The sequence below is a fragment of the Ostrinia nubilalis genome, chromosome 29 (assembly GCF_963855985.1).
Source record: "Ostrinia nubilalis chromosome 29, ilOstNubi1.1, whole genome shotgun sequence".
NCBI lineage: Eukaryota > Metazoa > Arthropoda > Insecta > Lepidoptera > Crambidae > Ostrinia > Ostrinia nubilalis.
In genome coordinates, this window is record NC_087116.1 from 4,970,484 (window position 1) to 4,994,518 (window position 24,035).

General features: G+C 39.2%; 2 protein-coding genes across 2 annotated transcripts; one reads left to right on the forward strand and one right to left on the reverse strand.

The window, feature by feature from the left end:
- The first annotated feature begins 1,230 nt into the window (after nt 1-1,230).
- Nucleotides 1,231-15,181, forward strand: LOC135085581 (uncharacterized). The gene is made up of 11 exons (XM_063980353.1): nt 1,231-1,289; nt 5,146-5,264; nt 5,767-6,453; nt 7,065-7,215; nt 8,001-8,080; nt 9,582-9,729; nt 10,221-10,318; nt 10,650-11,800; nt 13,710-13,829; nt 13,974-14,072; nt 14,774-15,181. Coding segments are annotated over exons 1-11 (2,799 nt in total). The 5' UTR covers nt 1,231-1,288; the 3' UTR covers nt 14,919-15,181.
- A 1,952-nt stretch (nt 15,182-17,133) lies between these two features.
- Nucleotides 17,134-23,553, reverse strand: LOC135085716 (coatomer subunit gamma). Its single transcript, XM_063980520.1, has 2 exons — nt 22,932-23,553; nt 17,134-20,310 (listed from the first exon to the last, which is right to left on the reverse strand). Exons 1-2 carry the CDS (start codon nt 23,475-23,477, stop codon nt 18,262-18,264), a joined length of 2,595 nt encoding a protein of 864 aa, XP_063836590.1. The 5' UTR covers nt 23,478-23,553; the 3' UTR covers nt 17,134-18,261.
- Between the last annotated feature and the right edge of the window lie 482 nt (nt 23,554-24,035).

The following is a 24,035-nucleotide window of genomic DNA, read 5'->3' on the forward strand; positions in this document are numbered from 1 at the left end:
CGGGAGGGGTCTTCTTCTAAAGCCTGGTCTGTGAGCATGTAGAATTTTGTCCAATGACTTCAAGCTACCCGTCCTTATCGCTCGCGCGTAATTATGTTGCTGTCGCGCTCGCACACTCACTGCGGGCGCGCGTCGCACAGTCGCGACAGCAATATAATTCCGCGCGAGCGATAAGGATGGGTAACTTGGGGTCATTGGACAAAATTATACGTGCTCGCAGACCGGGCTTTATCTATTAATCTATTGTGTTCTTATTCGACCAGATGATAACCGCAAGCTGTTGATACCGCGCAAACTCCAAGCTGACGTAGAAGCAATTTGTCTCGGAGACTGCAAAGGGCGCCAGCGTGTTATAGCCGCGCGACAGATCACTAGGAAACTGGTTTCGCCGCCAGTGCACTACAGTAAGTTACTAGACATAGTCGGAATTACCGACTATAACTTACTAGGAATAGTCGGTAATACCGACTACGGCCAGATAACACTAGGAAGCTGGTTTCGCCGCCAGTGCACTACAGTAAGTTACTAGACATAGTCGGAATTACCGACTATAACTTACTAGGAATAGTCGGTATTCCGACTACGGCCAGATAATACTAGGAAGCTGGTCTCGCCGCCAGTGCACTACAGTAAGTTACTAGACATAGTCGGAATTACCGACTATAACTTACTAGGAATAGTCGGTAATACCGACTACGGCCAGATAATACTAGGAAGCTGGTTTCGCCGCCAGTGCACTACAGTAAGTTACTAGACATACTCGGGATTACCGACTATAACTTACTAGGAATAGTCGGTAATACCGACTACTGCCAGATAACACTAGGAAGCTGGTTTTGCCTCCAGTGCACTACAGCATGTTACTAGACATAGTCGGAATTACCGACTATAACTTACTATGAATAGTCACTAATACCGACTACGGGCACATATCACAAGGAAGCTGGTTTCGCCTCCAGTGCACTACAGTAAGTTACTAGATATAGTCGGAATTACCGACTATAACTTACTAGAAATAGTCGATAATACCGACTATAACTTACTAGACGTAGTCGGAATTCAATTCAATTTCAATTCAATTTATTTATTCCAAAAACAAAATACATTGTATAGGAAAATTAGTTACTTTAATTAAATTACCGACTATAAGTTACTAGCACTTGTCGGTAATGCCGACTACGGCCAAATAGCTCTAGGAAGTGAAGGCGTTGTGTTTTGGAGACTGCGCCAGCGAGTCATAGCCGCTAGACAGATCACTAGGAAGCTTGTCTCGCCGCCAGCGCACTACAGTAAGTTACTAGACATAGTCGGAATTACCGACTATAACTTACTTGGAATAGTCGGTATTCCGACTACGGCCAGATAACACTAGGAAGCCGGTTTCGCCTCCAGTGAACTACAGTAAGTTACTAGACATAGTCGGAATTAGAAAGAAAGAAAGAAAGTATTTATTTGATGCGAGTATTAAAAGCATTACAAATAAATAACAACTTAAACATTATAAAACACAGTACACGCACCAAAATGGCAACTTCTCAGTATAAGCCGTGACGGCAGAGAGCACGTCACGACCACTGGTATTCTGTGGATGCCAGTTTAGCAGAAGGGCGCAGCCCGCCCAAGAACAATCAATCAATCAACATTATTTACGAGTACTATAACTTACTAGGAATAGTCGGTAATACAGACTACTTGTGAGTACCGACTATACAGGGTGGCCAAAACAGTGAGGTCTAAAAGAAAAATTTAGATTCCTTACATCGAGGTGTACCTAAATCACCCCCATGTATGTAATACGATTGTGCATCGTTTAGGAGATAGAGTTAATTTTGTGATATTTTCAAATTTTGTGACCTAGTAGGCTTTAAACATTTTTATCTTTTTTTTGGGTTGACTTTTTTCAGATTTCTTTTTTTCGACAGATTTGTTATTAATTGCAGATGTTTGAAAAAAATAATCACCTTCCTATCTTTGATTCAAGATACAAAAGTTTTGCTAGAAACATTAAAATTATGCTTTTATCAGAACACTATCAAATTTTCAACTTAAAAGTTTAAGTAAAAAAAAGAACTTCCATAGGTCCAAAACCATTTTAAAAACTGCGCCGTTTCCTGAACATTCATAATAATACAAAAAAACATGTACTTAATGGGCCACTATTTCCTGTAATCGGTCCACTAAAGTGGTAAGTCGGAGTTTCCGTTACATGTTTTTGACTTTCTTAGAGTGAATTAATATTGGGAATCCTCTAAGTTTACATTACGTAGAACAGATTTAGAGCAGTAACTGGACAGAACATGTTTTTATTCTCAACGAGGAAGCTCTTGCCCTTCATCACACCTGGCGGAAACTGATGATTAGGCTGAAGGTGGACGGGAACTTCAACTACTAAGGAACTATGGCTTCCTACCTCCAAATGCCTGAATACAGTAATGCTATTAACATTATTTTTATAGTGACAGACTTGGGAAAATAGAGTTGCTAGCCAGGCAGACTTAGATCAAACCCTACCACCAACCAAACCGAGCAGAAAAGGATGATGGGCAACAATGTATGGAAAGTGGTACCCGCTCCAATAGCCATAACCAATATATATGTTACGGTCAAAGTGATAAATGTGAAAATTATGAATAATCGCCGGTTATTATGAATAATTACCGCATGATTTGGTAAATGTGATTAATATGAGGTCATTTATGTGTGTATAAAACTAAATAGGCGGCTTAGGGGTGGCCCAAGGGCCACCCCCGCCGCACCTTAACCTATTTTTCACTTTAAATCAAAACATTATGTTATAGGCATCATGGAAAAGTAATATTCTGCAAGAAACATTCCAAACTCATTATGCCAAATTATATTAATATATGATATCAAAACGTTCAAAAGTTTGGCTGTACACGAGCACGTACACAAGATGTTGTTCTCTTTTATGAAATTTGTTAGTACTAAGGTTGAATTATTAAATAATCACTGTTAAATGTGATTAATTTATCACTTTTACCGCGACTGTCGGTAATTATTCATAATAACCGGTTATTATTAATAATTTTCAATTTATCACATTAACCGTAACATATATTTCAAAAGGTCTTTAGATGTAGGAAAATGTCTGCTATGGGGCCAGTTCTAATTCACGTTTTGAAAGCAGTAATTCCACTATGTATTATAATGAAAGTATAACACAATCATCCATGTATACGAGTATGTATTATGACTATAATATATTAATATAACTAAAAGAAGCAATGAAAAGGAAAGGATTATACCTACGACGAACTACCCAAGTTATTAACCCTTTATTCGCTTTCATCATCATCATCATGATCATTTTAGCCATATGACGTCCAGTTGAACATAGGCCTCCCCCAATGATTTCCACAATGGCCGGTTGGTGGCGGCCTGCATCTAGCGCCTTCCCACTACCTTTATGAGGTCGTCGGTCCATCTTGTGAGTGGACTTATTGGGTCTTGGAGATTTATTCGCTTTAGCCACCCATAACAAAACCTTTAACAAGTAATAAAACTCCCCCCTTTATTAATAAAAGTTACACCCTAGTTGAACTCTGGCTTTAATTGTCATTTGGTATGGAAATGTCATTTTAATCCAAGGTTCATCCTAGGTATAACCTTTTTTTAATAAGGGGGTAGTAGTTCTTCAAATAAAAACATTTATTTCCCTATCAATAATTATAGAGTTGAGGAAGGATGCTGGAGCAGTAAACCCTTCATGCTTCGCATAATATAAGTACCATACGATGTACATGTATGATACTTCGGTTACACAAAAAATATGTTTATCTTCAAACGCAACCAGATCTGAGGCTGGTGGCCATAGTAAATGTTGTTCGTCTTGGTAAGACCTTTCAAATGACACTACAAACATAACTATTGGAGCCGGGTACCATTCTGCAAAAAAGTATGTTTATTTTCGAACACAACCAGATCTGAGGCTGGTGGCCATAGTAAAAGTTGTTCATCTTGGTAAGACCTTTCAAACGATACTAGACACATATCTATTGGAGCCGGGTACCATTTTGCCCATTGTCCTTTCACCTCCACTGGGAATCAAACCCGGGACCCCTGAAGCTTACCTCTTACCACTTGAAGACAGAGGCAGTTGTTACATTTTACTATTACCCTTGAAATACCTACTAAAGTGAGAAGAAGAAGGAGGGATATTTGGTTTATGTTCATTAAAACTTACTTAAAATAACAATGTGTTCTGGAATTTGGAGGTAGGAAGCCATAGTTCCTTAGTAGTTGAAGTTCCCGTCCACCTTCAGCCTAATCATCAGTTTCCGCCAGGTGTGATGAAGGGCAAGAGCTTCCTCGTTGAGAATAAAAACATGTTCTGTCCAGTTACTGCTCTAAATCTGTTCTACGTAATGTAAACTTAGAGGATTCCCAACATTAATTTACTCTAAGAAAGTCAAAAACATGTAACGGAATCTCCGACTTACCACTTTAGTGGACCGATTACAGGAAATAGTGGCCCATTAAGTACATGTTTTTTTGTATTATTATGAATGTTCAGGAAACGGCGCAGTTTTTAAAATGGTTTTGGACCTATGGAAGTTCTTTTTTTTACTTAAAGTTTTAAGTTGAAAATTTGATAGTGTTCTGATAAAAGCATAATTTTAATGTTTCTAGCAAAACTTTTGTATCTTGAATCAAAGATAGGAAGGTGATTATTTTTTTCAAATATCTGCAATTAATAACAAATCTGTCGAAAAAAAGAAATCTGAAAAAAGACAACCCAAAAAAAAGATAAAAATGTTTAAAGCCTACTAGGTCACAAAATTTGAAAATATCACAAAATTAACTCTATCTCCTAAACGATGCACAATCGTATTACATACATGGGGGTGATTTAGGTACACCTTGATGTAAGGAATCTAATTTTTTCTTTTAGACCTCACTGTTTTGGCCACCCTGTATAACCTTTAAATTAAAATGTTCATAGTCGTATTTGCGTGAGATTTCGCGTGAAGTGTGAAGCACTTTCAGGATCAGTAACCTGTGTTTGATATCTTGTTTAGTACAAATAATCGAGTTAGATCACTTATCGTTTCCACCCTGTATTACTGTCAATAAAGTTTGTTTTATTCTATTCTTATTTTAATTCAAACCTCCGTTCTCTTCCAGTGCCCATCCCAGACCCGGCAGCCAGTCCCAACAGTGGGCAAGGCCTCGTAGTGGACAATCATGCTGATAACTACATCCTCAACACTTGTTTGGAAGTCATCTACTCTGGTGATCATGTGGTATGTTCAAACTACTTCCCTGCATCTATCTATACTAATAGTATAAATGCGAAAGTAACTCTGTCTGTCTGTGTCTCTCTTTCACGCCTAAACCACTGAACCGATATTGATGAAATTTGGCATAGAGATAGTTTGAGTGCCGGGAAAGGACATAGGATAGTTTTTATCCCGGTTTTTGAAACAGGAACGCGCGTGTTTAAGTTTTTCTGTGACACAAAATTCCACGCGGGCGAAGCCGCGGGCGGAAAGCTAGTATTCAATTTCAATATGTATAAAAGCGTAAGGTCACTGACTGTTTGACTGACTGACTCACTCACTTATCACGTAATCTCAGAAACTACGTGGTAGGTAGTCTCAAATTTTGCATGGGGGTTCCTTTTAGAACGTAGGTCACTAAGACGGGATTTTGCAAAATTCAACCCCTAAGGGGGTAAAACGGGATCCATTTTGTGTGTCGTTATTTATTTAATACAAATCTTCAAGTGTATTTTGTAATTTTCAGATGTTAATAACCGACAATCCAGACATATACAACGATGCAAAATCTCTAAACATAGATTGCTTCAAAACTAAAGAACTAAAAGATGGCGCTTGCAACACCAAAACAGAAGTGTCGTTCGATTTGAAAAAAGTTCCTCAAAACGTTTCAAACGAAAGTACCAACTTATTCTTGCAACCGGCGAGCGAATTTGAGCCTTACATCGTTAAGAATAAAGAAGGAAACCCAGCGAATCCGTTATACGATAAGATTCTAGAGGAAATGAACGCCGACTCCAATTCTAGAAGGAAAAATAGTTTTAAAGACGCCAACACTTCTCCTATAGATGGCAAGCTATTGCGTATGCGTGACAAACAAATTGATACAAATAAAAAAGTAATAACTATGCCACAGATCGAAAAAAGTTTCGAAAACACTGTCCAAATAGGTTTGGACATGCAGAACCTCTTTATAAAAGAAACAAAAAACAACGAAGTGCCAACAGAAAAACAAAATGTCAGATTTGAAAATGAAACAGAAAAAACAATAGAAATGGCAGAAAAAAGTTCGAATATAAACTCTTTGGATGATCTTTTAAGTGTTTACAGCGTTAAAAATAAAGAAATGGAGGATAATATTAAATTGAGACTGGATGAATGGATATGTTCTTTTGCTCAGTTAATGGAAGAGGCACTGGTTGAAGTTTTGGTGGTAAGTGTATTCTAACCACAGATCACAGAAACTAAAGGGAGATGTGAAAAGGGGGCGTGGCCGGTGTCGCAGCAATATGCCCAAAAACAGAACACATTGCTTTTCACTTTTGTCACAATGAGGGCTATCGTTTTAGCGCTCACCAGTTAGCGCCACTGTAGAGTAAGGTCCTGTCACTTGCTAGTAGCGAAGACAGTGGCACCAACTGGTGAGCGCTGTGGTAGGAGGACTATCGCATTTGCACTCATCAAGATGGCGCTACTGTAGAGTAAGGTCCTGTCACTTGCTAGTAGCGAAGACAGTGGCACCAACTGGTGAGCGCGAAAGTGGTAGGACTATCGCATTTGCACTCATCAAGATGGCGCCACTGTAGAGTAAGGTCCTGTCAATCGCCAGGGGTGCCAACTGTTAAGTATAAAAACGATAGCCCTCATTGACAACGTACGGTACGGGAGGGTTGACATTGACAAATGACGTGACAGAGCATACAAATCTGAAGTCATACTGACGTTTCACGTCACAAAAACACCCTCCCGTGCCGCTCCCATACATCAGGCACTGACTAAGATATGATCTTGACCTTTTAAATACATATTTGAATGTTTTTCCAGCAACATTCACCAATCACAGACAAGCTCTCCCCGCCATGGGTGTTATATGACTCCATCAGAAGAATCCAGGAGTTGTATGGCTCCCATTCAGAAGTGAACATGGTCACTGATAAACTTAAATGTATGCTGTTGAACCATAGCAGCCAAATTGGTGAGTTTTTCATCATCATCATCATCATCTCAGCCATAGGACGTCCACTGCTGAACATAGGCCTCCCCCAATGTTTTCCATGTTGCCCGGTTCGTAGATTTTACCATAATAATAAACTTGGCCACATATCTTACCTAAGTCTGTCGCCATAACAACAATGCTGACATCATTTTTGGAGGTAAGATATAATTAAAACGGGACTATTCCCACCTCTCGTTCCCACCGCTGCAACTCCTGTGTAGCCAGGATCTACAGCTTGACCGCCAATAACCCAACCAGTGATGGTCAAGTTTGTCCCGGGGGAAAGTTAAACTGTCATTGGACCTGCAACGAAATTAATCAGAAGAACACAGGAGTTCGAAGTTAAGGGAGGTAAGATAGCCAGTTCCTCTGTGGTTGAGGATTCCGGGTGAAGCTCGCTTCCACCTTCGGCCTGATTGTCACTTACCATCAGGTGAGATACAGGCCAAGAGCTTCCTTTTTGTGGATAAAAAAATGGTAGATGCACTATGCGATTTCTCTTGGTATTTTTCTAGATCCGCATTTTGAAGGATCGGGCCTAATGCGAAATCTCTACAATACTTATTTTGTTATTCAGATCATCATCATCATCATCATCATTTCAGCCATAGGACGTCCACTGCTGAACATAGGCCTCCCCCAATGCTTTCCATGTTGCCCGGTTGGTGGCGGCCTGCGTCCAGCGCCTTCCTGCTTCCTTTACAATGTCGTCGGTCCACCTTGTGGGTGGACATTCATAACATATACCTACTTAATCATTGCAGGTAAATTTAAGTCATCCATCAAGCCGAATGATTTCGTCAAGATAGTAGGATGCGGTATGATATTGGTTGAGACGTTGAAGGTAAGTCAAATATTTTACACTATTTCCAATAGGCTAGTTTCCTAAAAAAATTTTTTTAGTCCGTCATGTTTAATATCAAAAAATATTGGACACATAATATATGTTTATTTGTCAATCTAACAAATAATTACATAGTTATGGTGCGTTGAAGTTCCGCACTTTTATGCAAGCATTGACGTCACGGGCCTCATTTTATGAACTTTGGCGCGCTTTATCTCTTTAAATTTTCATTAGTTTGAAAAAGTGAAAAATACGTGTAGAGTATTTTTTGATAAGTTAACTGACGGACTAATTAAAACTCTTGCTTTTTGACCCAGGAAACATCCCTATAATGGTCATAGCACACTTATCAACCCGGAAAGGGTTCAACGCCGTATCGCCTCGCTGTTGTTGAACAGAGGCGAGGCGTTATGTTACGGTGCGGATAAGTGTGCGTTTAATGGAGTTTCATACAAAGAGTACTGACCGCCTCGATACGGTTACGATCCGTTTCCGGATTGATAAGTGTGCTTCGTCCTTGAAAACCCTTCATTCTGGTCTTAAGAAGTCAATTAACTTTATTATTTTTATTTATTTAATATAATTCAACTATAAATTAACATTTTTGGTTGCTTTGTAATTAGTGCCGTGTTTCTCTATTTTAACCATAATGTATGTTACAGTCAAAATTCATAATCGGTAAACCACTTTTGACTGATAAAATGAGGCAAAAGTGATATTGACCAAGGGCATCCGTTAAAACCACTTGACTAAGTTTTACAATCAAAAGGGTTTTGACAGATAATGAGTTTTAATTGTAATGTATTACACACACAGAAAAAGTGTACTTTAGTCAGTCATTTAATATTATTTCTCTCTTTACTCATTTTTTTCCCGTGACCATTTTCTCGACCAACACAAGAGAAGTGGTGGTGGCTGAAAACCAGCGCTGTCTAGGGCAGGTAGTCCTTGGCGGCACATGCTGAGCCACCTCCAATTACTTTTTTTTACCTTTTTACTGTAATTTTGTGTCTTGTAATTACTTTTAATTGTGTTAAAGAGCAGGAGGTTTCCGGCGACTGGGACCGCAATTAACTAGGGCCGCGGTCCCAGTCGCCGGATCCGCAAAAATAAATAATTTTCTTCCGGCGACTGGGACCTCTCATAAATTTTATTACTGTACCGATTTTTATTTATTTATTTATTTAAAATCTTTATTGCACACATAAAAAACAGTGGTACAACAGGCGAGCTTAATGCCATGTGGCATTCTCTTGAAGCTAACCAGAAAATTAGACAAAACAGAGAATTTAAGTAGTATTTTTGCTTGAATAATATATTTCTGTAAGTTATCTATGAGTGGTCCTAGTCGCTGGTAGAAAAATATTTAATTGTTATGCATCCAGCGACTGGGACCGCCCAGTAGCCGGAAACCTCAAGAGCAATAAACGTTTTATTTATTATAATCTATATATCTATACCTATATTTTATAATCTATATCTATCGGTCAAATGTCCCCAGTCGGTCCAACCATCAGTATCTCTACAAGAGACATCGGACGCCATCTCGTCGCTGCTACAAAACATGTCTCGCCCCCCAGAAGTGCCTGAGTTCACCACGCCCTTAGTGTGCAGGGAGCGCGAGCGAACGACCGAGGAAAGACGGAACTGTAAGTTAATCTTAGATTAATAACATATAAAGTCTGGTCGCCGAGCAGATATAATTTTGTCCAATGACCCCAAGCTACCCATCCTTATCGATCGCGCGTAATCGCGCGCACACTCACTGCGGGCGCCCGTCGCACAGTCGCGACAGCAATATAATTACGCGCGAACGATAAGGATGGGTAGCTTGGGGTCATTAGACCTATAATACTAGCTGACCCGGCAAACTTATAAAATAAACTAAAAACATTACCCTCCTTTTTTCTAATACTGTAAAGTTTCATCAAAATCCGTTCATTAGTTTTTGCGTGAAAGAGTAACAAACATCCATTCAGACATCCAAACTTTCTCATTTATAATATTAGTAGGATTATATCCCAGAAATAATCCTTTAAGGGGATGAAAGCATGAATGAAATGTGGAATCCTTATAAGTATGCTCTTTAAAAAGTAAACCTTACTAAATAATTAATATTTCAATTTTCACTCTATTACAGATGTGAAAAGGCCTTCTGAAATAATGCAGTATTTGAAGGCACACTTCGAAGATTGGAAAGACTACGAAATACCGCAAGATTATGACAACGAAATGCAGGTAAGGTTCTATAGCATATTCTACAGGGTGGGCCAAAAAAGACGCGTTTTAGAGGGGTTGCTTTAGTAAAAAAAATACAAAAAGCACGCTGTGGTCCCTTGAAACGCTCCATAGTGAATCCACTCGGACGCGCCCCACCATTCTTCCGCGAATGTTTGAGTGTTATCGGTACACGCTAAATGCTCCATGAGTGCACACGCACACTACAGTAATGCCTTACGGCTTGCTCGGACCACACTCCCCGCACCCCGCGCGACCGAGACCAAACATTGCTGGGGCGCGTCCGAGTGGATGAAACGATCTATTATTTATTTATAATTTTATCTTCTAGCCCGGACCTACTGTAGTAAGGACTACCGGCAAAGACTTGAATCTACTAAACATTGATAAAGACAAATCTATCACTTTAAGATCTCATACGATCAACCTCATGAAAGCAGTAAATGAAAACGATACGACTGCATTCGAAAAACCACAAAAATCTACCAAAATCGACGGTATATACGCTATCAACGACGAAAAATCTAAATACCAATTCAACACTGGCAACATTAAAGAATCGCCCATTGTGTTCCGGAAGTTTGACAGCTCGTTTATTTTCAAAATTAGAAACGACAACAAGGCAACAAATGACATTGATATAACTGAAAATGTTGAAATATTCAAAAGGCATGAAGCAAATGTAGCTAAAAATGTAGAATTGCCAAAAACAAAAGAAAATACAGGAAGTTTTCTGAATACCAAGTCTAATATTACAAATGATAAAACAGAACCTAAAATCATAAGAACGTTCGACATTTTCAAACAAAAGACAAACGACAGTGCCAATAAAGATGAGAATTTAAACATGTCTAATCATGGCAACACCACACAAACAGAAACGCCTGTACCGAAAGTGGTGAGGACATTCGACAATCTATTCTTACCAAAATCAAATGATAAAACCCCCAAAGATATAATAGAGGATTTGAACGTCCCTCAACATGGCAACACTTTTGCTGACAACAAAACAACTGGACCGAAAGTGATAAGGAATTTGAAGCCCATCGACGCTTTTGAAGACAAATTGAAAGATGACAATCAAAAACTAGACCTGGACGCCCTAGATTATTCCGAAATAGACAGATCTATGTCTGAAACTGTCATAATCGAAAACGAATCGATTGAGAACGTCAGTTTTGTCTACGAAATCAGAAATCGACCGAAACCGACAATTGACAAGAATGTGATAGAAATTCACGATACGGATAGCAAAAGCACTCAAGTGATAGTAAATAATGATAGCGCGTTTAATGATAGTAATGATAAAGTTAATGATTCGTTAATTAACAATTGCAATTCGACGATAGATGATGCAAAGCCTACTAATGATGATGCGACGAATGACAGTGGTTTTGAAAATGAAGGGGTGCAAGCTTATTCGCTGGTGAAGATATTTTTGGCTGAGCTTAGCGTCTCTGTGAAGGAAATTTATGAATTTATGTAAGTACTAGCTATACTTTTTAAGTAGGGAGTTAGCCTAGGCGCAGACCAGGGATGTTATGGATATCCGTAACCGTAACCGAAACTTTCGGATATCTGAAATAAAAAAATATCCGTAACCACAACCAGATTCAAAAGTTTCGGATAGTTTCGGATGTAGGCAGATTCAAGCAAGTCCCAACGCTGATTTTATTATTGTATTTTGAATGAGTTTTTCCCATAAGTTAAAAGCTTTTTTGTGAGACTAAAAGAAGGCGATAGATGCCAAAGAAATCTTTTCACCATCAATCCCTAATTTTTAAGTGACTCCTATGGTAACACCAGGAATTTTGTTTTCACTTAAAAATTAGGGATTGATGGAGTAAACGGGAATTAGAAGCTCATAAATTCTCATAAATAAAACACTGGACACTTAACTTTCATTATATTGCCTCATTTTAAATACTATTCATCACTTAGCATAAAAACGCTCCCTGTAATCTGACGTTTCTAAGGTGAAATTGACATTACAAACTTGGGATGTTATGGATAAATGTAGTTTCGGTTATGGATACGATTACGGATATTGGAATAATATTATACCGGTTACGGTTACGGATTTTTTAATTTATTTCGAATATCCAAATTTTTCGGTGACGGTTACAGATATCACTATGCTATAGAATGCAAATTGCAATAGTTGTCCAACACAGGCTTCCGAATAGAATCGGTACAGAAGAGATTTCTTTGGCATCTGTCACCTTCTTTTGGTCTCACAAAAAAGCTTTTATCTTATGGGGAAAAACCCATGTATAGCCTGACCAGGAACATAAAAACCCTGGCATAGAGGCGCGACAATTGCATTTGATAGTGCAACACTGAGTACAGTCGTACCAGTGTTAAATTAATAGGCTAACTTTGTGTATCAGGATTTAGGATTACGGGCTAATTTGATATTTTCATAAATTAACGAAAAAATATTATTATAGGTAACCTGGTTTAAATAAATTAAATGAAACCATCAATCGAGCTGGTAGGATTTATTATATTATTCATCAATAATCAAATTCAGAACTTGAATATTCAACTGCAATGTCTGCTCATGAACGCTTCAAACTCGGACTTCTTTCCCAATTCCATAAAATTCAACACGAAAGTGACAAAAAAAATGTGTAGTTGAAACAAACCACAGCTAATTTTCATAGTGGACTGTACTATACGATAAACATGTCAGTCAATTTGACAACCTTTGTCGGAAACATTATTAAATGAAAATATTGTCCGAACCCTTAGTATTTCTCTTTGACCAATACTTTAACACATTGTGAACCACTTTTCTTTCACGACTATAAAAAGATTTTAGCAATTTAATTCACAAAATCAATTGCGCACATTTAAAATAAAGTTTGTTTACACTTTGACAGCAATAGACTGACATGCAAGATGACATGTCTATGAAGTTTTCAGTTACTGTTGCCATTAAAAGAAATTAGTACCATTAGTTTTCCGCAACATGGCGAGGGTTTTTATGTTCCTGGTCGGGCTATACTTCAAAATCCAATCATTAAATCAGCGTAGAGACTTGCTTGACTCTGCCTACATCCGAAACTGTCCGAAACTTTTGAATCGGTTACGGTTATTTTTTTATTTCGGATATCCGAAAGTTACGGTTACGGATATCTATAACATCCCTGTTACATACTGTTAAATAATTGAATTTATTGTTAGCTTTTTAAAACTTTTCGCTCTGTCATATTACTTTGGCCTGCTAAGTTGCGACTCACTCTTTGCTTTTAAAGGTCCCTGATAACTTATCAGACACTTAAGATAATTATCTGGCAGATTAGGTTACTGCTGATATTTATCAGGATTCTATTTCTTTACTATTTGCAGAACTTATAAATCTGACGATATTTTCCTATAATTTTAGAATGAAAAGTATAAACGAATTTCGCGAAGACGAAACTCAGGAGGAAAAGAGACGGATGCTGCATGAGAGAGCCAACACGACCCACGTGATCATCGCTGAAATCATAGGCAATTTGAAAAGGTAAATTTTCATCATTATCATTTCAGCCACAGGACGTCCACAGCTGAACATAGGCCTCCCCCAATGACTTCCACATCGCCCGGTTGGTAGCGGCCTGCATCCAGCTATACTTCCTCATTTATAATGCAAGGATTTTTTCCACAGGATCATCCAAAGAGAGGCTAACGAAGACACGTCCATCAGAGCCTTGCTTTTAAAAGCAGGCGCCCAGGCTACCGGTGACAAACGAATGACTAGGTACAGGTATGTTCAAAGAACTATTATATTTATACATAAACTATAGTCTGGTCGCCGAGCACGTAGAATTTCGTCCAATGACCCCAAGCTACCCATCCTTATCGTTCGCGCGTAATTATATTGCTGTCGCGACTGTGCGACGGGCGCCCGCAGTGAGTGTGCGAGCGCGACAGCAACATAATTACGCGCGAGCGATAAGGATGGGTAGCTTGGGGTCATTGGACAAAATTTTATGTGCTCAGAGACCGGGCTTTAGCGACCGTCCGCGACTTCGTACGCGTGGATCCCGTTTTACCCTAAGGGGTGGAGTTTCGTAAAATCCTTTCTGAGTGGATGCCTACGTCATAACATCTACCTGCATGCCAATAGACAATGCCGGAAATTGGCGTCTTTTTTTTCGCGCGGCCATCGACCAAACCTTTACAAAATAGTGTAATAAACTAAACTTACTATAGCATGTATACCTCTAAACTCAATCTGAACTGAGTTACGAGCATTAGAAGTTTGATGATTTTACATACTAGATTTGCTTTTTGCGCTCAAGTTTTGTAAGAAATTGCAACAAAACAGTGACATTGTATGTGTAAACAAACAATACCATCCATTATAGGCTCCAGCCATTAGTGTGGAGCAGAATTAGCGCAATAAAAAAGACGTAGTTACGGTTAAAGTTAGATGATTAAACTCAACCTAAAACTGTTTTTCAGGCAAGTGGTAATGAAATGTCTAGAACAAGCCCAGATCTTGGAGAACGCTCTGAAAACTGTGCTAGTGTTGACAGACGACCTCGATGCTTCGGTCAGCAACTATTCTAACCAGACTGGTACGCGGTATTTTAATATATTCGAGTGATTTATGAAAGAGAGAAGAGAGAAGAATAATAGAAGTTATCATTGGTATGTATATTATATGATATACTAGCTTTTCGCCCGCGTGGAATTTTCCCGCTTTTCTGTTGAAATTTTTCCTGAATTTTCTTTGCTATAAACCTCACGGAGCCCGAGACCTTTCCAACGAATGCAAAACCGTGGAAATCGGTTCGTGCGTTCTGGAGTTATAGCGTCAGGAAGGAAAACCCGACTTATTTTTATATGGTATATTATAGTTCTTGCAACTCACAAAGGCGAGTGAGCTTTACTTGTATGTGTAGGTACGTGTACATTCACATAACGATAGTGTAATGTCTATCAAAACTTTTGAACAACGAACAGTAGCGAGCCACCACACATGTAAAGCTCACTCGCCTTCGTGAATTGCAACAACTGTAACTGTGTTAACCCCCTTAAGGCTCTTTCAAATTAAAGCCCGGTCTGCGAGCACGTAGAATTTTGTCCAATGACCCCAAGCTACCCATCCTTATCGCTCGCGCGTAATTATATTGCTGTCGCGACTGTGCGACGGGCGCCCGCAGTGAGTGTGCGAGCGCGATAGCAACATAATTACGCGCGAGCGATAAGGATGGGTATGCTCGCAGACCAGACTATAGACGTTTTGAGACGGGCGTTTGTCGTGCATTTGCAAGACCGCACACTCTGTTGGTAATTGACTGTCATTTTTATTCCAACGCAGTTGTAATACAATTTTCAGTGTGCGGTCCTGCAAACGGACGACAAACGTCCGTCACAAAACGTTTAATTTGAAAGAGCTCTTAGGCTGGGTTGCACCATCTTAATTTAACTTATCAAACGTCAAGTCTGTCAAACTCCATAAAAACACCGGTTATGGTTATAGTTTCAATTAAAGTAAGGTGGTACAACACAGCCTTACCGATAAAAATTACAAGCGTGTTGAACACTGCAGTGACATATTTTATTATGGAAATGTTTTGTTTTATAGAGGGTAATTTTTCAATATATTCGAGTGCACAGATATATCTATATCTGTGTTCGAGTGATAAGAGACGTTGGAGATCTATAAAATTGGTATTTTCTTAAGAAACTACTGAACTGAAATATTGATTTTACTATAAATAATATAGTAACTAGAATAGAATGTTATTCGGGACCAAATATTATAATAATTCGTTTAATAATATACACTGACTACAGTTAAGTCGCGTTTTGATCAAAAAAGTTATTCAAGTATGATAAAAAAAATCGATTCAAGCATAATCAATAAAATCGATTCATATAAGATTACGGAACGTATCGTACGAACAGGACTGAGAAGAATCTATGACAGATTGAATCGAGTTTTAATCGTTATTTTTATTTTTATGTATCCATAATATTACTTATGTAGTATATTTCTTTTGTTTGAAAATTCGCTAGTTTTTCAACCCACGAAGTGTTGGAATTCTACTATTCACTAGTACAAATGACTGTTGTTCCTAGTTAGCATGTAAGACAAATTGTTATTCTTTTTAGTTCCTATATTGATCTAAAGTCCGGTCGCCGAGCAGATAGAATTTCGTACAATGACCCCAAGCTACCAATCCTTATTGCTTGCACACTTGCTGCGGCCTCCCGTCGCACAGTTACGACAGCGACACAGGGGTCATTGGACGAAATTCTATCTGCTCGGCGACCGGATTTTAAGTTTGTTTGTAATCTAAATAAAATAAAAATAAAATCAATCCATGCTTGGGTTTATATGGCTTTGATCATCTATTGTTTCTGTAATACTAGATTGTAATTTGTTTAAATTTTAAATAATAATTATCAAAAAATTAAAAATAATCGTCAAAAACCTTTAAGTTTTGTTCTTAAAATTAGTAAGACGCTATCGTACTTTGTATAACTAGTTTTGACTGCAACTTGTTGATTTTAAATAAAAAAAAATAAAAAGAATCATCAATATAAATAAGTTCCTAAAATTAGTGTTTAGAGGCTACTGTACTTAGTATTAAGTATATTTTTTTTATCAATAGTTTAATCATAAGGAATACATTGTTTTTTAATTGAAAATTTTCTTACAGAGAAATATTTTTGTTATTCAATATTAAATTTAGTTGATTGAAATAAAAAAAAGTTTATATTTTAAATTGTTTTATTTCAATATACCTATTAACATCGATTTTGAGTACATAGGAATATAAACAAATATCAAAATCTATTTAGTAATTTCATGGCATTTCTAAATACCTATTTAAATAAAAACACAGGAATGATTAGCTGAATAAGTACTGCTTTTAGGTTAAATTACCCACAGTAGGTATGTAATATGTATAGATCGTTTCATCCACGAAGACGCGCCCCACCATTCTTCCGCGAATGTTTGAGTGTTATCGGTACAAGCTAAATTATCCATCAGTGCACAAGCACACTACAATAATGAAGCTCGGATTGCTTGACGCTTGGGGCGCGTCTTCGTGGATGAAACGATCTAGGTATACACATTCTAAAGTGACCACAAAAAGATTGCACAATGACTAAAATTATTCCAATTCCAAGAATTCTGCACCGGATTATATTCATTTCAAAAAACAGTATATTAATTTATGCTTAAATTAGAATCCAGCTTCTTTTGATTGATGATATTTTTCACGAAGTAACGGCGTTAGTTCTTGATAGATTTAATTTGTAGTAGATTTTAGACCCCACAGACACGTTTTTAGTTGGCCGATTGTTGGGCCCGATTCTTATTAGTATGAAGAATCGGCCGATACCAAATCGGTGTAATGTGCGCACTTTCATACATGTCCTTACTGATCAACAGCCGGACCCAACTATCGGCCGACAAGTTTGAATTCTGTAGGCATTTATAAAAGCCGTGGTTGAGAGTAGAGATATCAATGTGGGAATTATAAATATGTGTATATGTAGTATAATTTCAATATTATATCGGCTATACGAACTGACATACGAAATGCTATAAAATACCGGCGGTTCGATTGTGAAATGTTATCTTTTATTCTGTTTTCTAGGCCAAAAGATGTTCTAAATTTATAATTGTGCTGTCTCTTTTTGTCCTGGACTCTCCGAGAGAGACACATTAGATGGAACATGTTAAGCTTAAAATCACTCTTATTTTCTGTGAATAAAAGCCATTATTGTAGTACAACACTTCCGCTTGAGGGCTCGTTTTGTAAACCACGTAAAAGGTTTTTTAATCTAAGAAATAGCCATTTTTAGGGTTCCGTAGCCAAATGTCAAAAAACGGAACCCTTATATTTCACTGTCTATTGGAGAAAATTTTCCAAGATCTCGATTCATAGACCACATTCCACAATCGAAAACACAACTAAGCCTAAATTTTAACCTACTGCAGCTAGCAGCAACTGTGCGACATCCTCCCTAGGCGACCTAGCCGCCAACTGCATAGTAACACCACCAGGGCTCGACACCAATCTAGCTCTCACCAGAACCGGAGCCCCGCCCCTGAAAATGCCACCTCCACGGATTTCCTTCACAGCCTCCCCCACTATAGCATTCTTGGGTAATCCTAGATGCTCGCAAACTGCTTTCGCTGCGTCCATGACGTCGTTTTGCGACAGGGCAAAGGTGTCAGACGCTTGGGGCGCGTTAGCTGACCTCTCCCAAGTCGCATCCCAATCGTCAGACGCTGCTCTAGCTCTAATCTGGTCAGAACAGCCCATATCGAACTCCTCCAAAGGATACGAGTCTCCGTACCCTTCTCCTGGGTCGGGCACTCCTGTTGTTGGGTCGCAATCGCGAACTGTGAATTCCAAAGTGGCTCCGAAAGTGCCCAGACTGTCCAGGAAAGCTGAAGGATATTCGACTACTACGAAAACGCTTCCCGGCTTGTCGTATGCTAAATTCTGGCAAGCTACTTCGGTCTTTAGTTCATATTCGGGAGGGCATTCGAGTCTGACATGCACATCTTCCAATAACTGATCGCTTAGCGTGTTGACGCATTCAAATTGGAAAATGACGTGTCTTCCAAACACATGCTTGATCAAACGCACGCGGTACTCCGTTTCTGCTTCCGTCAAATCGATCGGCAAGTTCGTTTTGAATACTGGACCAAGACGTTCGATGCCTGGGATTTTGGACAGCTGTTCGGCGTACATCTCTTCCAAGGACTGTAATACTGGTTTGCGCACTTCGATCTCGACTATTGCTTCTTTGTTTTCCTTAGGCTCCTCCTCAGTAGGCACGGCCTTGATATCGAATACTTCTTCGGGACTTGTCGCCAAATGGTCTCTCAAAGCTTTCTCTAACAGCACCGGATTCGGCTTAGGGACGTTGACGATGTAATCATTGATGAGTTGCGCATCTCCGGTATCCAAAATGGCGCTGTAGTAAATCGCCCGGTCTCTCACTTCATCTTCGTCGTCCATTTGGCAGCGGGCTAGCAAAACCCTGATATTGGGAAGCAGCTCAGGTCTTTGAGCTCCGAATTGAGCTACAGCCGACACAGCCGCCGCACGCACCGGTCCAGACTCCAAGATCACACGGTTGTAAATGAAGCGGATGTATCTGGACGGTTGACGGGATTTTGGTCCTTCACGTCCTAGCAGATGCAGAATTCTTACAGCGAGAGCAGTATGCTCGCAGTCTTCGATGAACTCGCAGAGATGAGCCAATCCGGTCTCTTTCGCGTCCGGATTTTCTTCGACTAAAGCTATGATAGCATCAGCGATGGCTGCTTTGTACTCCAAACCGCCTTCGTCTCTCAGCATGCCAGCTAAGAACGCGGCCAACGCCTGGTGTTTCCTCGGGAACTTCGTGCAAAGACGTCTTATAGCTCTCACGACGACAATCTTAAATTCGTCGGAGATTTCGGACACAAAACTGGATATTTGCTTCATCAACCTATCGACAGAACTCTCAGCGCCAGTTGCAAGAAGAGTTGTCACGGCCAAAGTGGCTACAGAACGGTTGGGATCAGAAATTAGGTTTTCTAGATCAACAGCGCACGCAGCGACAGCAGTCGGGTGTTTCGCTGTCAATCTGGCAAGAGTTCTCGCGCCTGCAAGTCTTAGAGACGCTTTGGATGACCCACAAAATAGCTGAAGTACAGAAACGGCTGGAGCTAAATCTCTGGCTGTTTTCCTGAGGTTGACGATAGCATGTGCGGCCTCGTAGATGACCATTTCGGATTTGTGGCGAAGGCAGCATTCGATGAACTCGATGTAAGGTTGAGATGCATCGGAATCGTCGTCTTCGACAAGCTGGGCCGCTAGACGGATAAGTAGGCAGAGAGCGTAAGGAGACTTCAACGGTGACCGAGCTAAGCGAGTTACCAGCTTGACGGTAGACAGCTTGTCGTTCTTGCGTGAACCAGCGACGACTCCAAGAGCGTGGTAGGAGACCATTGCGTTGTCAGATGCAATTGCTTCCTGAAAATATAAAAATTTCATATTTACTGCACTAGCAAGGGGAAGAAAACGGCACTGGGCGGGCTTCCTAACAAGTCCGGATTGGAAGGACGATTGCCACTTAACCTACGGAAAACAGAGCTCTGTGGAGAGAGCTGGAGGAGGCTGATGCGAAGAGGCCTCAGATTTGGGAAACTTGGAAGCACAAATTAGCAATTTCGAAAGAAAAGTGCTTAAATGGCTTCCGCAGAATAACAGCATCATGTTCTAGCTAGGTCCTGCTACCTCAGAGCATGACACATACTGAGCGGTGGCCATTTTTGATTCGAACTCATTTTACTTACTTATTCAAACTGTGTGTTATTTTTTTACGTTGGAACCAAATAAATGTTTTCTTTCTTTCTTTATTATATTAGTATGGACAAGAAGTGTAGGTAGGATGACCAAATAGAAGATGGGCATCAGTAAAATTACCAGAAATAATGTTGCAACTGAGCAGTAACAGACAGCTAGAGGTCTGTTTGAAAAAAAAAATGTTTTTTTATTAATACTATAGAAAAGAATGCAATGGATTCCAGACACAATAAAAAGTTATTCCAGCCAAACAAACTGTCTTTTTTTAACAATTTTTTTTTTGATCAGACAATTCAATGATAAGTGAACTGAACATAATATTAGTTCCCTATTCTTTAACTTGAAAATGGACACACTCAAGCTGTATAAAGCCAAGAGAAGAGAAAAATATGCTCTGAAAATGGCCTATAAAGAATTTGTTCTTAACCCTTTCACGCATATGGGACACATTTGTCCCCACATAGTTTTCACGATTTACAGTAATACTGGTTAAGTTAAACCATTTGTAGTTTAATATTCTTAAATTTTATTATTATCTTTATGATTATGCGCTAGAAATAATAAAAAACTCGATTACATGTGTAAAAAAATACTGGCACAACATGTGAAAAAAAAATTCGTTAGACGTCAAAATTGAAAATTATTTTTTTATTACTTATCGGCTTTCAGCCACTGTGTTTCTTTCAATTTTACATTGAATGGTAAGTATAATTATCGTTTCATTGCAAATTTTCGTTTATCTTCGAACGAGTTAGGAATATTATGTAAAAATCTAATTGGGACACCGGTGTCCCTATATGCGTAAAGGGAAACTTGGTTCTTACTAGGGATATTGTTTGCGTTGTTATAATTTGTATGTTTATATCGATGTTTTATTATAATATTTATACATTTTTTTGTAAATCATTTGTCTTCAAATCGACATAAAAAAATTCGCTCAAGAAAGACGAAATTTTGGAAGTCATAAAGTCATGATGACTGATGATACCGACCATGAGGATTGTTTCCTCCTGGATAAAAGGGCATCTACTGCTTGGCAGAGGCCTCCCCTAAGGACTTCCACAACGATCGTTTCTTTGCTACTCGTAATACATGAATGTATACGAGAAGCACAGGAACATGAGGTTTGCTACACTGCGTCTTCCCATCCGTGGGCACTACTTGAGAAATTTGCTGCCCTCACTTCTGCGAGCTAAGTGCCCTACCCACTGCCGCGAAAGTTTGACAATTCTGCGGGCTATGTCTGTTACTTTGGCTCTCCTGCGTATCTCCTCATCAGACTTTGGGTGACTTTGAGCCTTCTCATGAGGCCCATAGTGAAGGAACACGTCTCCGTTCCGTACGCCATCACCGCCAACACACATTGGTCAAAGACTTTCTATCAAAGGTCTTGAGACACTGCGGTATTCTTGATAAGAAGATGTCGCGAAGCTTCACGGATGTTGTCCCCCCGAGTAAGATTCAACGATTGTAGTCATGGCTGAGACCTTGGAAGACCTAGAATCAATGCTCAATGGCCTCAGTAGAGGCTCTCAATAAATGTGATTCAAAATAAATAAGACAAGACGAAAAAATTTTGTCAAATATCCGTGTTACAGCACTCCTTTGAAGGTTGGAGACTCTAGACTCAAAGTTGTTCTTGGAACAAACAGTCAAGTTAGGTAGGTCTAACTTCAAGAAAGAGGTCTATGATGAGATGAGGATCAAACATAAAAATACGTAAAATAAGACGCTATCTATTTTAAATTTCTTATTATAAATATTAATATTATGCTTATTGATTAAATTTCATTTGTATTTTTAGTGTGATTTGTATTTATTTTGCAACAAAAGCGTCAAAGTATTTTATTTCCAATATATGAGGGAATGTATACCTTAACGCATATAGGGACATATGTGTCCCCGACTGAAAAACACTGAAATACATAGCACTTATATTTTCTGTACTACTTTTATGTTAAATTAGACTAAAATAAATAGATATAACTAAAGAAAAAATAATTTTATGGTTTGGATTAGTTATAAGCGTGTAAGGGTTAAAGAGTTACAATTACAGTGTAACCTCATTATTGCATCACTCAATTTAAATTAACAATCAATTTCTTAAAACAACAAATTATCTTGTTACTATTATATCTGCTCTACTGTGTCTCACATCTAACATCCATTCTCTTTAACGTCGAAAACTCTTCAGTTCCTTCAGTTTCTTTACACACAAATTACTGAGTTTACAGTGTATTTGAATAAAAACTATTTTCTTTTTTAAAAACTATTAGAAACAAACAAACCTGAGCTTCATTCGCCCAACGCCTCACGAGGTCAGGAGCCGTCGAAGACAGATGCAACGCCGAAACCAGCGCCGCGGAGCTCACAGCTGGATTCTTATCCACTATAGCCTGTTTCATGTACCTCTCAATGGCTTGCAGCATCGTACTGTCAGTAATACTGCACAGGGCTCTTATAGCCGCTGCCCGGTACAAATCCTCCTTCCCAGTCATGTCTTTCGTCAACGAAGACGTTACTATTATCACATCTTGCGCGAGCGTACTCAGTTCCTTGATGCAAAGATACACCATCCGACGTAACATCACATCTTTGGATTGAAACAGCTTGGTAGTCGCGAAAAACGCGTCTGTGGCCTCCTGGGTCGTCAACTTCTCTCCCTGGTTGAGCAAGTAGAGGATCTTCGTCAAAATCAGGCTGCATTTTCGAGGGTTGACCGGAGTCTGGTTGAAGTACCTAGCTTCTTGCAACACGATCGTCTTATCCAAGTTCTGGTAGGGATTCCCGCCGCTATCCTCCTCCTCCTTCTTATCACGTTTGAAAACGCTCATTTTGAGCTTTTTCTTGTTTTTAATTAGAAAACTGTGGGGCGCCGACGAATGCAGTTTACACGTCACTTCTGTCAAGTTTTGTGGAACTGTCAAATCGGAAATGACATGTTGATTGGAGCTGCGTTTCGTTTTTCACTTTGCATTAATAACAGTAACGCTATTCTACACCAACTAAAGAGTAAAAAAACAGGTTATCGATCGCGTTGTCAATTTGCAAGGATGCAAGCTTGCACGCCACGTCTGTGTTGAAGAATACGCATAATACTACACGCTAATGAATACACAGTGGGTCACCACTACAGTTCCACCTACCCATTTCCATTTTTATCTTTTGCTCTCATCAAGTAGTTGGAACTGTGGCCATTTTACATGACTACCACATTTGGGTTGTTCTCACAGAACACACAACCAAATAAAGACCACGCATTGCGGGGGATTTATGCATTTTCACTACATAACACCTGGCCCCGCCCCGCCCCCTTTCGCTCCTTTTGTCCAATGACCTCTAGCTACCCATCCTTATCGCTCGCGCGTAATTATGTTGCTATCGCGCTCTCA

Coding starts and splice junctions, on each gene's coding strand:
- LOC135085581 (XM_063980353.1), top strand. Junction 5,265..5,766: donor TCTACTCTGGTGATCATGTG/GTATGTTCAAAC, acceptor TGTAATTTTCAG/ATGTTAATAACCGACAATCC. Junction 14,073..14,773: donor AAACGAATGACTAGGTACAG/GTATGTTCAAAG, acceptor ACTGTTTTTCAG/GCAAGTGGTAATGAAATGTC.
- LOC135085716 (XM_063980520.1), bottom strand. CDS start 23,477: ATGAGCGTTTTCAAACGTGATAAGAAGGAGGAGGAGGATAGCGGCGGG. Junction 20,311..22,931: donor GTTGGGCGAATGAAGCTCAG/GTTTGTTTGTTT, acceptor TTATATTTTCAG/GAAGCAATTGCATCTGACAA.